This window comes from Rhynchophorus ferrugineus, unplaced genomic scaffold (assembly GCF_030347505.1).
Source record: "Rhynchophorus ferrugineus isolate W39M unplaced genomic scaffold, kcgeb_rfMv2 rfM9, whole genome shotgun sequence".
NCBI classification, from domain to species: Eukaryota; Metazoa; Arthropoda; class Insecta; order Coleoptera; family Curculionidae; genus Rhynchophorus; species Rhynchophorus ferrugineus.
Genome location: NW_027472588.1, coordinates 7,650,467 through 7,666,818, shown reverse-complemented (window position 1 = coordinate 7,666,818; position 16,352 = coordinate 7,650,467). Strand labels below are relative to the sequence as shown.

The 16,352-nt window shown below is 31.8% G+C and overlaps 1 protein-coding gene across 2 annotated transcripts in view; it reads right to left on the bottom strand.

The window, feature by feature from the left end:
• Window positions 1-10,136: 10,136 nt before the first annotated feature.
• The window catches only part of LOC143202177 (uncharacterized), a 262,136-nt gene continuing 255,920 nt past the window's right edge, over window positions 10,137-16,352 (bottom strand). For both annotated transcript variants that reach the window (XM_076413474.1, XM_076413473.1), the window contains exons 2-5: window positions 13,989-14,145; window positions 12,345-12,566; window positions 10,378-10,629; window positions 10,137-10,324 (exon numbers count right to left, since the gene is read on the bottom strand). In XM_076413474.1, coding sequence (XP_076269589.1) covers window positions 10,168-10,324; window positions 10,378-10,629; window positions 12,345-12,566; window positions 13,989-14,137 — 780 coding nt within the window. In that variant the 5' untranslated portion in view covers window positions 14,138-14,145 and the 3' untranslated portion in view covers window positions 10,137-10,167. The remainder of the gene's footprint in view (window positions 10,325-10,377; window positions 10,630-12,344; window positions 12,567-13,988; window positions 14,146-16,352) is intronic.

The following is a 16,352-nucleotide window of genomic DNA, read 5'->3' as shown; positions in this document are numbered from 1 at the left end:
TAAAAGACTGAATTGAATACCGGCGTATTATTGATATTCCTGTCCTGTTTGTATTAAATAAAATTCTATACATCAAAATGTATTTCAAACAATAATAATAAATGTAAATACTTATTGAGATGACTAGGGATATTTATAATAATTCTCGATGAAAGGAAAACAATAAATAAAATGTACTTAATGCCACAGTAAGTAGAATTTTATTACGGTTTAAATACAATATAAAGTGCACTCTAACAGCCATATCAATCCACTTCAGAAAATTGTAGTTATCATCTTATACTAGCTCAGTATTGACCAGCTTATATTGAAATGCCCTTGATAAAATATTTGTGCCTATATTATGTTTTGTTTTCCAATATATATGCTCTACAAATATCAACAGAAAATATTGGGTACACAAAATGTTTAAAAGCATTTCTTGAATCACATATTACAGATAATTCTAACATTTTTGTTCGATCTGAAATAAACGACTTTAATATAATATTTCGTTTTCCATTTTATCAGGCAAATGAGGATAACTTTTCGAATGTCGTAAATGAGATTCGCCAGCGGAACTTTTCCATCAACTCGTTTGTGTTCCTGAAGCCTGATGTTCGTCGACTTTATAGCTTATTACTTGACTTAAAGGCATCCGGATTGGCGTATATTCTGAAGAAATATCTCCTGGTTGTTGACACGGACAGAGATATTCAGAAAATTCGAAAGATACTTTTAAATTACAGATTATATCGGACTGTAATTTTATACAAGACGGAAAATAGGGAGAGAAAAGATGTTTTCAATGCTATGAAGGTTGTCGGCTCAGAGCTAATGGGTTCCTGTCGGTTGGGTTCCGATAAATGGGTCTATTCAAGCGACCAAAGTTGGAATAATCTTCCTAAGAATACTGTTATCAATGTTCTTTCGAGTAAAATGATACCATTCATAATTGACGTTAAAAGAAATAGTCCAGGTAAGAGATTATGTAATTTTGGTAACGATATTTTTTGTTAGATATGCTTGCAGAGTGTTAATTTATAAATTAACTTGATTTGTTACCGGTTTGGCCAATTCACAAGCAAGGCGAGTGTTGGATAACTACATAAATAAGTATTTTTTAAATTAAAATTAAATTAGACTGACTTAAATTAAAATTTATTAGTAGTACTTATAGAAGTTTGTGTTTTTTATGCGTCTAGTAGTTGTATTGCTTCTACGTTGGTATATTTTAGTAGGCTTATTTTTGCTGGTATTTTGGAAGCTCTGTGAATTAATTTGATTTCGAGGGCCTCTCTTCGTTGATTAGGTAGCGATAGGCATTGCCAATAGGGAACTTTGTTTTGCGACCTCATATTTGCACTTCATAAGTCGAAATAAGCTTTCTTATTACCTGATAAACTATTCTTTTTACGTTGGAACCAGGACAGTTATCCCATTTTGAGTCTGATCTGTTTCGATTTTTCGCTGACGTGATTTTTCCAATTTGCTGAAGTATTTCGGTGGCTATTTAACAAATCCTTGGCATCCTTCAAAAGATGTGGTTACATTTCTATCTATTTTTGTTGTCTGTTAATTGTAATTTCGGTATTGCTATAGCCAAAGATATGTCATTTGCTATAATCACTTGAATGATAAGTACACGATCTTAAAAAGCACTTTTTTAAAATTTTTAGCAGTAAATTAGCTATTATTTCTCATTACCACCCTCCATATCAATGCAGAATATTTGGGTATTTATATATATACTAGCGACCCGCCCCGGCTTCGCCCGGGTGCAATGCTGATACTAAATTAAATACACTACAGAAAAAATACGAACGTTGTATATAAAAACATAGCGGCCCGCTCCGACTTTGTACGGGTATAAAATATATATGCCTATGTCACTCAATGAAAACATGATTAAAATCGATCCAGTATTTTTGGTTCATTCATTACTGCCCTTGGCCTGCACGCATTAAATTTGGAGTAAAACAATTCCTCTTCCCCTATACTTACTATGAAGATTTCCTGCAATCTTTGGAATATCTAAATTCATACAATTTTTATTACATTACACATTTTTAAACGCAAATTTTAAATTTGTAATATCTCCGAAAATATTTGTTTAATTTACATGCTGTAAGGAACCATATTGATCTATATTAATTGCACACTGTATTTAAGGTACTTAATTCGATAAGGATTAATGCCGTATTGCTTAAAATAGCTTCGTAAATAAGCCATTTTCTCACGTAAAAAGTAAACAATAAAAATGGTTAATGTAGGTTATCCCTAAAAGATAAACATATACCATCGCGGACTTTTTTGTAGACCTTTTTATGGTGTACAATACTGTAGTACATTAATTTGATCTAACTCGTAGGGTTAGGCAGCGTTTTTGCTAATTGCTAAATAAGCCTAAAAAATAGGTTAATTTACGACATCACGTTAGAAACCTCTAAAATTAGCAATGTTGCCTTAGTATATTATGCATGTATTATACATATAAACCTTCCTCTTGAATCACTCTATCTATTGAAAAAAACCGCATCAAAATCCGTTGCGTAGTTTTAAAGATTTAAGCGCACATAGGGATATAGGGACAGAAAAGGCGACTTTGTTTTATACTATGTAGTGATATATATATATATATATATATATATATATATATATATATATATATATATATATATATATATATATATATATATTCCAAAAATTAACCTATTTTTTCCATTGGAGCTTTTGTGGTGTACCATTTGTTATAGGTATATCATCAGCAAAACTTCATTCGACATTTCTTGTATACTTTGTTTTTTTCTTACTCAGTCAAATGCCTTCCAGATTTGTAAATGCTAGGTGTATCTTTTTTTTAAGGTTATAATTTTTTACTATTAGTTTAGGACTGGATATATAATTTTGTATCCTTCTTTCTTTGACTGCTTAATTTGCGATTTTTTTGGTGTCTCATCTATTGCTGACTCTAAATGCTTATCTATTACAATTATATTCGCTTATCATATATGTTCACAGTTGTACACAGCCGAGTAATCCCTCTATAGTTATTACAGACCTTTTTATAAAAGGGAGATTTTACGTATCGGAATAACAGGTACCATTTTCCAATCCTGCAAGATTCATTCATCTTCCCATGCTCCACTGTAAATTTCCATTGATATAATAGTTGTTATCTAACTCATTTTCGTAAAACATTTTCCATATTAATTTCTTTCTGGTGACTTTCCGCTATTGACATTACTCAGTACGCTCTATAATTCCTCAATTTTTATCTCTTTTGTACCATCATTTTCCATCCTTATTGATCCTTATATTTTGACATATATTATGTTATATTAAAACACTCCATTTAAACTTCAATTATTTTTGGTGTCAATTTTCTTCGAAAAACTTTGAGTATTATTTTTTAACTAATGTTGTAATTAAATTACTTAATATTTTGTTAATGATTACGACAGTTTTCTATATCGTTATATACTTTTAGATCTTCGACTACTATTTGCCAATTTAGCACAACAATTCCAGCTGATAATGATGAGACTAGCTAATCGTGCAATTAATCTATGTCGATACAGCAATGATAACTGTTACGCGATAAATATTTTATTTTTAAACAGCGTTTATTTTTTTATTAAACAGTTTAAATAGGGAGACTTGAAAGCAAGCAATGAAACCGCGATATTATGGATCCTCTATGCCATGGATATCAAGATCGTTCAAACTAAAACTGACAGTTGGTATATAACATGTCTAACAGGGTAGTATCGCCAAGTATGTAAAAATGTCTGATTAGAAATACCAAAATCACTTAAAAAATCATTTAGTAGTTGTTTATGTTGATATTCTGTATTTTTATTCATATGTATCGTTGATTCAAACATATTTAAGTACCTAATAATCGGATGTTGCAACTATTGTATTTCAAAATTTAGTTTAAAATTATATTCAAAATGGTAGTATTTTCCTTCTATTGAAAGAATCAGACGTTATGTGTTAGCAGATTCAGCGTTCTATTCCATTGGATGTTGAACAAGTTAAAAACTCTGCATGAATGGTAGTAGTACATTTAAATCAACAATTAAACAAATCAAGTGAAGAATTTCATTATAAAATGGTAGTGTAATGACATTCGCGTGACTCAGAAAACCTTGAATAAAAAATTATCTCATACTTTATTTTAGGTATAATGGTAGATATTTTGAAGGCTTTGAAGAACTCTTGCCCAATAAAAATTAAAGTAAAACCAAGCGACGAAAATATTCGCAAGGACATTCTAACGAAATTCAATCTCAGTAGGCTGCATCGTTTGTTTAATAATGGTTATGGGGATGTCTATATGGGTCCAGTCCGTATAGTTAGCAGCGGAATATTTGATATCAGTCCGGTGATTTCGTTCAACACACTTTCCTTCCTCATACCGAAGAGCGTGAGGAATCCTCTGTACGAGGTAGCCTTTGCGTCTTTGGGAGTGAACATTTATTTGGTTGTTGTTCCCGGAGTTTTATTATATGCTACTGTTTTTACTAATATTGCCAAATTTGTGAACGATAAGAAGCTTACTTATTTTGGATCTAATGTATTAATGCTCTACCGATATATTTTGGGCGTGCCAAGCAAGTTTCTCAATCCAAGGACTACTTTAATGAGATTCTATTTGGGTAAGTATTATGCTGCTTAAATTATTCAAATTTTTTTTATAATAGATTGCAATATAAACGATACTTGTGCAATGGGTAATATCATACAGCCAATTCATGACTCTGGACAACCAAGTTTCTTTAATGGTCTGGTTAATGATGTCCTTGTGAATGTGCGGAATTATGTTCAGTTTGCTCTGCTAAGAGCAACATCATATCTGGAAGCAACATAGACTTATACAACATTATTTTATTGTATAGTGACAGTGCACAATGTCTTCCAAATAGCTAATATATGCTTTTGTATGTAATATACAGACATTCTTCTTTTTTTCGTGAGCTTTATAACGTATCTTCGCGTCCAGCCTTTCCTAAATATGTTACTGTATTCGCTTGCTATATGGTATTTGGATATTAGATATTTGGATTTAATTTAGGACATATTTAGTCTCATTTAATTTTCCATTGCTTGGTCTAATTGAAAATTTTATTCACTGAATTGTAATTTCTATGTGATTTCCTTATGGTCAGCAAAATTTGATCTGGTAAATGACCAGTCCCAATACTCCCCATCTTACTTCTTCTTTTAATTCCGGGTAGACAGTATCATGCCAATGATATACAAAACAATCTAAATAAAACATATTGTCATATCCAGTATGCCTATTAAATCTATCTAGAAAAGAAAAACTGCTAATGCCTGAATGTGCTTGAACAGCGAGAAACCAATTTAACCAAGTGTTAAGTTACTTATAACAATCCTAAATCATTTAAAAATAATTGATCAACATCTGGATTTTGTCCTCTGGTTCAGATGAGGATCTTAATTTTAACCTTTTTGGAGGTTTTTGAGATGAAAGAGATTTTTTATTTTTGTTTGTATTTTTTATTCATAAGAAAATACAAGGAGTATATCCTGGTTGAAAATTGTATTAAGTGTTTACTTTACACTTCCTTCTTTATTTTGAATATTTTGGAAAATAGTTTAAACATTTTACGAGGGGTATGTCCTGCTAAAACTTTAAATAAAAGTTCCAGTGCTCTTTATATTTGTTATTTGTACTTCGTATATACTTTGGTCATTTTGTTTATATTCTTTTGTATAGAAGTAAATATGTGCTGATTAATTTTCTATTTTCTATTTTCTACTGGCTTCATAAACATAGAATTGCTACATACTGGTGTAGAGATTAACGTAAATGCCTCATGATTGTTTCAATCGGTCAGAAAAATCAGCTATTCTTCTGTGATCTTTTCCAATTGGCGATAATGTTCTTGATCAACATTTACACAATAGAGCTATTTTGTTATGCCATAGTTCATCAATATAAATTACAATTTAGTATTAACAATGTAATATAATAGTTGTCATATAGTAGTTAATTCAGAGTTTTTTCTCGTAGTCTTAGCAGGAAGGCGCTGAGAAGCTTTCTTTGGTTAGTTAAAATTACCATTACAGATACCCGTAAAGAAAATGTTTTATTAAGAAGGCATTTCATTGGTTGAGGATATCGTACGCATCACGTGGCTCACCCCTGACGTTATATTCAACTGATTAATTAAATTTGAAATAAAACCCAAATGCAATTTCTCAAAAAAAAAATTAAATAAAATTCTACATAAATACAAATATTATAAAATATTAAAATATTAAATTTACGTGTATAAAATAATAATATAATAATAATTAACCATACATATACAATAAATAATAGTTAACTATAAATATATAAATAAAAAATAATTAAATGTAAATATAGAAAAAACTGCGGTCTTTATCTATAGTGCCTTTTCTCAGTGCGATGTATTAAATTTCCCATCTTTTTGTTAATTCGTAGTGAAACCAGATTAAGTCTGTATCTGTTAATATTATATTTTCTTGTTCAACACAAGGTACGAGGCAAGTTATAATTATTTTAACAATGTTATTGTGAAAATTGTAGATAATTATTTAATTAATAAAAACGGATAATTAAAACGGTTGAATAGTATGATATACGTCAGAATGGAGAAAACATGCTAAAAAGTAATACTTTAAAAACAGCAACAAAAAATCAATCAATGTATGATATATATCAAAATTACTGCTGTGGTCTTATTATGTTAAAATCGAGGACTTAAAGAGACAGCTTTATTAACAATATAATAAGACAGCTTTATTAACAATATAATAAAACAATCATGAGATAGTATCTTACATATCAAATCAGTGTAAAATACGAATTGTATTGTTTTATTTTGTATTAGTATACTTCTTCAAACATACTGTTGAAGAATACATTTTTCTGACTTGTAACCTAAATGCGTAAACCTAAAAGAATCCTTAAGTTAAGTAGTCTCAAGTCAAAATACCTACTATAAGTATCTTAACCAATATACACTTGTTTGTGTAAATGAACCCCTTCAGTATAATTATGTTTTTAATTAATGGCATTTTATAATCAACTTTTTAAAGGGCAACAAAATCTGGCTCTTTCTATAGTGAACAGCTTTGCACTAAAACTTTCCATGTAGTATAATCACATTTACCTTCAATGTAATTTTGCCATCGCCCCATTAGGACACGTTTTGGGTTTAAACTACAAATTATATTTTCATGATATATATTTAAACACAAATGCTCTATATAAATAATTGTATATCTAACAGGTAAACTGTAAAAAACTAGGACTGTTTCTTGCAAGGAAAATGACGTCTCTTTTTTATTTCCGCACATTCAATGGATACACGACACTTTTGAGACTGAATACATAGTAATCAAATAATAGTGATTATATTTAAGACACAAAAATGGCGCCATAAACAAAATGAAAGAACGAATCGCATTATAATAATGAGCCAATCAAATGCCGCAGGGCAATTCAAATGAACCAATAAATAAAGTGTCTGCATCGATTTCAGCTATTTAAGTTAAACCTCTATATAATATTCTATGACGGTTGTTTTAGGTGGAGTTATCAGTATGTCATTGTCAACGTCTTCGATAATACAAGGAAAATTAGCAAGCACGATGACGGGCATCTCATATGTTGACACAGTAAGGAGTATTCAGGACCTGGTGCAGTCGGAGTTGCCTATAAGAATGTTCAACGTATCTCGTTACGCTTTTCGTGATATCAACGATACTAGCACTAAACAATTATTAGAAAGATTTATACCTATACCTCCACTAACGGAATTGTACAATGTTAGTTTGGAATGTGTCGAGAAAATGGATTTTATTTCCATCACAGACAGAAGTATGAATATCAAATTTTAATAGTTTGACAAGAAAGTATTTAAATTTAAAATTAGTTTTTTTTTCACTGATTATAGCGACCCTCGATTTTTGTAGTACGATTTGTCCTTTTTTGTCAAAATAGGCCTCAGATTCGACGAAAATTTCTTCCCAGCGAGTATTCTTTTGAGATCTGAGAACAGTAAATTGTAGCTGGGGGCCAGATCTGGGGAATACGGTAGATTAGGAAGCAATTCGAAGCCCAATTCATGGATTTTTGACATCGTTTTCACTGACTTGTGACACGGTGCATTGTCTTGGTGAAGCGGGACATACTTTTTCCTCAAATGCGTCCGTTTCTCGGCGATTTCGACTTTCAAACGGTCCAATAACACTATGTAATAGTCGCTGTTGATGATTCTTTCTTTTTCAAGGTAGTCAATGAAAATTATTCCATGCGCATTCCAAAATACAGAAATCATAACCTTGTCCTTGTTTTCCCACGCTTTAGAGCGGGTTCATCGTGTGCAGTCTACTCGGATGACTGTCGATTGGACCTCGGAGTGAAATGATCGAGCCATGTTTCATCCATTGTCATATATCGATGAAAAAATCGGGTTTATTACGCTTGATCATCTTCAAACACTGCTCCGAATCATCAACTCGTCGTTGTTTTTGGTCAAAAGTGATCTCGCGCTGCACCCACTTTGCACAGAGCTTTCTCATACCCAAATATTCGTAAATGATACAATGTACACGTTCAGCTGATATCTTTAGAGAGTCTGCTATTTCATTCAATTTCACTTTATGGCCATTCAAAATCATTTTGTAGATTTTTTTAATGTTTTCGTCGGTAACGACCTCTTTTGTGCGTCCACTGCCTTTACTGTCTTCGGTGCTCATTTCACCACGTCTAAACTTAGCATACCAATGCTTGATGGTTGATTTTCCTGGGGCAGTGTCCGGAAACTCGGCATCAAGCCAAATTTTTGCTTCAACTGTATTTTTTCCCTTCAAAAAGCAATATTTTATCAACACGCGAAATTAATTTTTATCCACTTTTTTCACAATTACAAAAGTTGCTTCACTCAAAATGTTATAATTCACAAACTAATGATCCAACAGCTGTCAAATTTATACACGAATCTTCTGAGGGTTAGGACTAACTAAAAACATATGGATTTAATTATAGTAGCGCTATCTATGTGTCGGACTTTTCAATTGACCTGATATTCTAACGTTAGCTACGACTTTTTGTCATCGAGGCATGACTACGAACCGCTACAAGTGGAAGTCAGAAGGAACAATGTTTGATGAATCGGGGGACGTGATGGAGTTTTTCCATGTAGACTTTTACGATTTTTTCAAGGGGCGATCAAAGTTTCAATGGATAAGTGAATGTGTGAATACTTTTTCAAAAAGTTTGATTTTCAATTTACGACAACAATAATAATAAAAATATACCAAACACCTTTCTTCTTATGTTCCATGATAAGATAGTTTAAGAAGTTAAAATACAGCAAAACTGAAAATATTTTCTTGTTAATCTGATGTTAATTAACCAGTTTTTTAACAGAATTTTACATTTCTCATTTTAGGTTTCCTGCTGACTCATCCTTACGTGCACAAAACCCATAGTTACTTGGAATTCGAAACCATGAAGGTATCTTACGTGATGCCATTGAACCATCCCGTTTATGAATATTTCTGGATGCGTATACAAAGAATCATCCAGGTGGGAGTCGTGGATAAGATCTTCGGCTCGTATCGGAATTGGTACCAGTTAAAGGAAGCCAGCAGGATTCTCAGCGACGAGAAAACCTTCGTACTTACAGTTAAACTGTTGAAGCTACCTTTCCTGTTGTGCCTTTTCGGTAACACGTTAGCTGTTATTGCTTTCGGGCTAGAGTTGATTTATTTCCACTATATTCGTCCAATAAAAAATCGTTTTTTAAATAGAATTAATATCGTATAGCTGCTAGTCTTAGATATTTACATTTCTTGACTTCACTAATGTCAAATTATAGCAGTAATAAGAAAAATAATAAGATTATTTCTTTTGTATTATGGATCCTCAGCTGTCAGTAGCGTGTACCTACTCTTTCTTGATGTTTCTAAGGTTAATTATTGTTGGTAAGCTATTTTTAAATCTTTGTGAGTTATTTTTAGGGCCAAAGCCTCAGTTTGTGTTAGTGAATAGAGCACTATCATCACCAAACATTGTATGTGTATTTGCATTCACCTATATTGAAAACTATATAATAAATGAATCAATATATCAAATGAAGTAACATATACAATACTGTATTATTTGTTTTATTAAAAATATCATGGGCTATGTACTACTACGTCCAAGCATAAGTCATTTTTCCCATTATCAGTCATGGTATTGCAATGATAATGAGTTAATATCAGACATCTGCCCTCTTTACAGAGGCTGGTTGGGTTTTCATTCAATGTTAATAAAGGACCATAATATTTTTGCCTGAAAATCAAGTGAATTGCATGAAATTAGCACTATTTTAAATGAAATACTACCTTATGTTGTTATTTAAGGTTGAAACAGCAACTGTGTAGCTCAAGTTGGTGTTAAAATTTGAGGCAATCCATACGATTATTTTATCGCCAGGTCTGAATATATGTCGTTCATTCCTACGATGACTAATTTCCTGATATTCTTCGTCACTTCTATCCTCATTTTCTGTTAAATGTACGTTACTGATTCTTGTGGTCATCACTATTATTATAGGTTTTTGGTCTTCCAGAGACATACTTGATAAATTTACTTTACTAGAATAGAAAAACTTAATAGTAATTTTGAATTTGTTTATGCTAATTACTTTAAGAATTTTTATTTCATTAAGGTTCATTAAAAGTGAATTTTGTTTAGTATGTCTCATCGATATACATTATGAGAAAGTCTAATAAATTTATATTTACAAAGTACCACAGCGCTCAAAGGTGATTTGGAAAATAATATGCTATAAACCTTTTATAATTTTTTTAAACATATTTTCATACACGAAATAATCATGAATATAATTCTGGAATACTTTTTGATGAGTTAAATCAATCAAAAACAAATTGAAAGATAATATAACTTCTTAAATCAAAATACATTAGAAAATTGAGAATTCATGACAATCTGGTGAAGTCAATTTTGTTTTACTTGTACTTTTAAATGGATATCCATCTAAAGCTATGAAATGCTATGACTTTTTATAGGTTTTTAGTTTAATTAAGTTTTATTTATGCATATCCTCATTTTTTAAGAATAAGTGATTTGAAAATAGGTAAATGTATGAGAGGTGAGAGGATCAAACCAAACATTAAATTTGGCGAATATGTCAGCGATACCCATGCACCAATAACAAGTTTGATAAGCGTTTTTACAACTTCGTAAAATATTTAGTAAATTCAATGTGGAAGTGGGTTCAATCGCTTGGAGCGGGTTCATCGTGTGGAGTCCACTCGGATGACTGTCGATTGGAGTGATTTCGGAGTGAAATAATAGGGCCATGTTTCATACATTGTCACATATTGACGCAAAAATTCGGGTTTATTACGCCTGATGATCTTCAAACACTGCTCCGAGTCATCAACTCGTCGTTTTGTTTGGTCAAGTGAGCTCGTGTGACACCCACTTTGCACAGAGTTTTCTCATACCCAAATATTCGTGAATGATATGATATACATGTTCAGTTGATATCTTTAGTGTATGCTATTTCATTCAATTTCAATTTACGGTCGATAAAAATAATTTTGTGGATTTTTTAAATGTTTTCGTCGGTAACAACCTTTTTTGGGCGTGCATTGCGTTCACCGATTTCGGTGCTCATTTCACCACGTCTAAAATTAGCATACCAATCCTTGATGGTTGATTTTCCTGGGGCAGTGTCTGAAAACTCGGCGTCAAGTCAAGTTTTTGCTTCAACTGTATTTTTTCCCTCCAAAAGGCAATATTTTATCAACACGTGAAACTCCTTTTTATCCATTTTTTTACAATAACAAAAGTTGCTTCACTCAAAATGCTATAATTCTCAAACTAATGATCCGACAGCTGTCAAATTTATACACGCATCTTTTGAAGGTTAGGGCTAACTAAAAAATATATGGCTTTAATTTTAGTAGCGCCATCTATGTGTCAACCCGAAGACTTTTCAATTGACCAGTTAGGTTAAATAAGGTTTTTGTTTATTTATATTTAGTTATTACAACCATTATAAAGTATATATTTTATTTTCAAACGTTTTGTTTTGTGTGTTAAAAATCTAAGTTCGATTATTTTTTAACTTTAAGTGAGTTTGGTTATTTATTTCTTATTAAAAATATTTTACATCCAACAAAATCATTATTTATTTTTATCCGTTGTCGAAATAAATCGTTCATTTTTAAACGCAACTGTCGCCTTAATTGTCCGTTTTGTAACGCTTTTACGGCCGTTTCGTTCTCGAAACGGAAACAATGCCTAATCTGTTTTACAAACAATTAAATGTGCCGCTCACCTTGCTCGGCAGACATTTGCAAATTCGCTATTTATCATTTTCAAGACAACGACGCATTGTATTATGCAGTATCTGATGTCTCTGGGGCAGAACGTCGACGCGCATCTCGCATCCAAATGAGTCGAAACGACCGGAACTTCCTTGTGTTCGTGTCTGAAATGGGAGACCAGCGTGCAGATCGATATGTATTTGTTGCAGTCGGCTTTGGGACACTGCAACGGCCTGCAAAAGATCTACGATAAGATTGTCTGAAAATGGTCAAGGATTTAATCATTTGGATATTTGTCCAACCCGACCTTAAACTACAAAAAATCAGTAATAATGCGTCAAGATATATCAATGTATTTTTTTATTAACTTTGCTCTTACGGTGATATATATAGCCCTTACATAAATATGTTTGTGTTTGTTTAATATTTGTGATTGTCTTATATAGGAGTGTAAAATCCGACAAGAAAAATGATCCCAATCACGCTAGTAGCCAGGCTGGGTAAGACCGGATGTTACCTGGGATGGTCTTTTAAGTTGGTCACTGGTCAGTCGGTAGGCTTAATGCCGAGGGCCGTGGTTCGTAGCCCACGTTAAACTATAGGTCCCATGTAGATAAACCCTCGTTAGTAAAAAAAGAGACTTGAGCAAGTATTGTCCATCGATAATCGCTACATCTTCTATTTCTTTCTCATCTTTTAGACAATTTACGTATTCCATCTTGAAAGAACTATGGATCTTATGAAGCTATCGATGAATTGACCTAGTTTTTGTATCTTCATAAGAAGTGTGGCGTCGCTAAGACAGGTCACAACTTATATGTCGGAACAAATATTCAGAAGGAATAAGATCTGGCAAATACGGCGGGCGTTTAATGTTGTCCAAGAGTGTTTTCACTGGATTTCCAGCATGTGGTCGACCGTTGTCGATCTGAATAATAACATCGTTGTGTCTTTGCCTCCGTCCTATTAGTCATTTTTCGGCCATTTAGCGTAGATTGATGGTTTCATCGCGTAGTGCCTTCAAATCGTTATCAGCAATTTTTTTGGCTGCCCAGAAAGCTCTTTGTATTCGGTGTTAAAAATCAGTGCTTTCAAAGCGTCGAAACTAGTATTCACATGTTGAAATCAATGGGGAATGATTACCATAAGCTACATACAATGCTAGCCGCTTTTTCTTCATATTGAAGTAAAAATGTAAGACTATTCGCAAATTCAGACATTTTCAAAGCACTGAAAAGATAGTTTGTTCGCGATTTTTATTCAACGAAATGACACTTGCTGAAACCTGCCGTGTTTGAAGTCTTCAACATGAAGTTGGTTGAAAATCTAGCCGTTTCTATTTAATACACAGTAACACTATCTGTCGTAAAGTCTTTAAAATACATTAATAGGTTAAAAGGTATAATTAATTATAACTCAGAAACTTAAAACTGCTGAACCACATGTTTACAAATGTTTTTAAAATCACACGTTGTCAAATCTGGTGAATATGGACAACGCTCCTTAACTATCTTCTACTCTTTTAATTTAAGCTCTTCTACAATTTCATGTGTTTATATTCGGATTTCTTGGTAAATGGATGAATCAAATGTGTTGTTAGTTTACCGATAAATTAGTGACCAATTCTGAAACGTTCACTTTTTGTGTAGATTTACCTTTTAGATAAAGATAATAAACTTAGAATACTCTGGCGACCACGTAGCTGATTTATCTGTGGATGTTCAACATAAATTTCAGGCCTTGGTATCATTTTTGTCCCAATATTGCTGCATATTTCTGCTTTGGTATCGCCAGCACCAACCATTTTATTTTCTAAAAATGAATATTGTGTTATTCACCGATTACCAGATTATTCCTGTTCTGTAAGTTAATTTTGTTAGTCTACATTTTTTTCTCCAAGATTGTGTTGGAAATGAAGCCATTCGATCAATATGAGATAATCAGTGCTCTGTTGAGGAACAAATGTGGCGAAATTCACCTTTTAACATATATAGATGCCTACAAATTGTTTACTGAGAACATCATTAGAACGGTATTATTTGTCGTTAGAAGTACTGGCAAATATTTCTTGCATGCTAAGTTTTAAAGTATTATAAGTTGTAAGAAAACCAGCCGTCGGTTATGTTTGACCTAATTGACATTTACATTGATGACAGATTCCATCATTGTAGCCAACAGGAAATCTATAGTACCTACATGAATATATACTTCTTTAATAAAATAGTAGATATATTATCAAAAATTCTATTTATTTTGATTTTTCTATACTAATGTAATGTAATAATACATTCATAGCAAGTGATCAACAGAACTCGATGACCTTCAGCAGCATTTGAATTAAACAGGAAACGTTGTTGAATGAATATCAATTCGAAATTGGAGAAACAATTGCAGTAAACTAAAAATTTTACTATGTTACTTTTTATTATTATTATATAATTGTGCAAACTTAATTCACAGGTCTTGTATAAATTTATTGTTCTCTTATTTACCAATTAAATGTTATAATATAGCGAGCAAATATACTAAGACTTCCAAATTTAAATCGTCGTCGCATTTCCAAATCGGATTTTTTCATTAGATTGGTGATGATATTTTAACTGTCATCTATGTTAAATCTTAAGACTATAGTATCGGTTAAAAAAGGCATTTTTAAGGATTTTTTTACCTGAGTTAGTAAAATATTTAGTAAAGATGTTGAAGTTTTAGTAATTAAGTTAATTTTTAATGGATTTTGGCCATTTGCCAGCAATTAAAATACCAACCAACGTTAAAATAAGTCATATATGTTAATCAAGGTGATCTTGATAGTTCCCTTCCGTAGTATTATTCATTATCAATAACTTTAACTTTCAATAAATATTATTTATACAGAGACATTATTTCTATATTTCTATATAGGCCGACATTATGGACCGATAACTTTGTATTTTTCTTCCAGATAATGAATTTTCTGAAAGGGTCACGATTCCTGCCTTCACGATTTTTTCATTAAAAATTCTACTCATATTATTTCTTAACCGCTCTATTCACTTGATTTGGCTCTGTCAGACTTCAGAGATTCAAAGAATCGAGAAAATGATTCCAAACATTAAAGATTTGGATGAAAACATTTGGAAAAAATTATTTTTGTCCTAGTAGTATAGATATTAATTAGGTTGGTTGAGTTAAATAAATCTATTCTCAAAGATTCATAACGTCAAACCAATTTGATGTAGATCAAATACATAAATAGATATGCCCATTATCGATAGATGTGACTGGAATAATTTCGTATATGTAGTAGAAAACCTATTAATATTTCCTAGAGGTAACGTAACATATGTGATCTGGTTTGGACATTAAACAACCAATTAACATTCGGTTATTGTTCAAGAGAAAATAGTAAAGAAGATGTGAATGAAATTGCGTGGATTAGAATTAAAATCAAGCTAAGATCAGTTAGTAGCCATATTACAGAAACATCTTTTCTAAAATGTCTTTTTATCATCATTTTTATCAGTGTACTAGGTTTATTATGCACCAGATTTTTCAATAAGTATATGCTTCTTGGACGCCATTTTAATATTAGGTGTTTGCATCTATTATGATCATTCTAGCATTTTACAAAAAAAAACATTTGTTGAGATAAATTGGTTAAATTATTTTCTACAGTTTTTTTCCAGCTTTATGAAAACATAAATGATACTGTTAGTGATTCTGATTTGGTAGCGATTCAACCATTGTTAATTTTTCACATTTTGAGAAAACCTTTGTAAGCCAAGTCATGCTGCACCCACATGAACAAGTGGTAACTAGAAGATGCTATATCTGTTGAGAACTTTGGGAGTGGAATAATTTGACAATAGAGCAGTAATAGGGTATCCCTCACACCTCTTGCGACTTGTAGCTGGAGGTTATCATGCAAGAGAAATTACTTTGATTCTGTAACTTCTCTGCTGCCTTTTTTATAACAATGCCTTTTGTTCAATTGGTTGAGTTGACGTCGGAAAACGCTAATTGTTTAAACTATTGAAAAC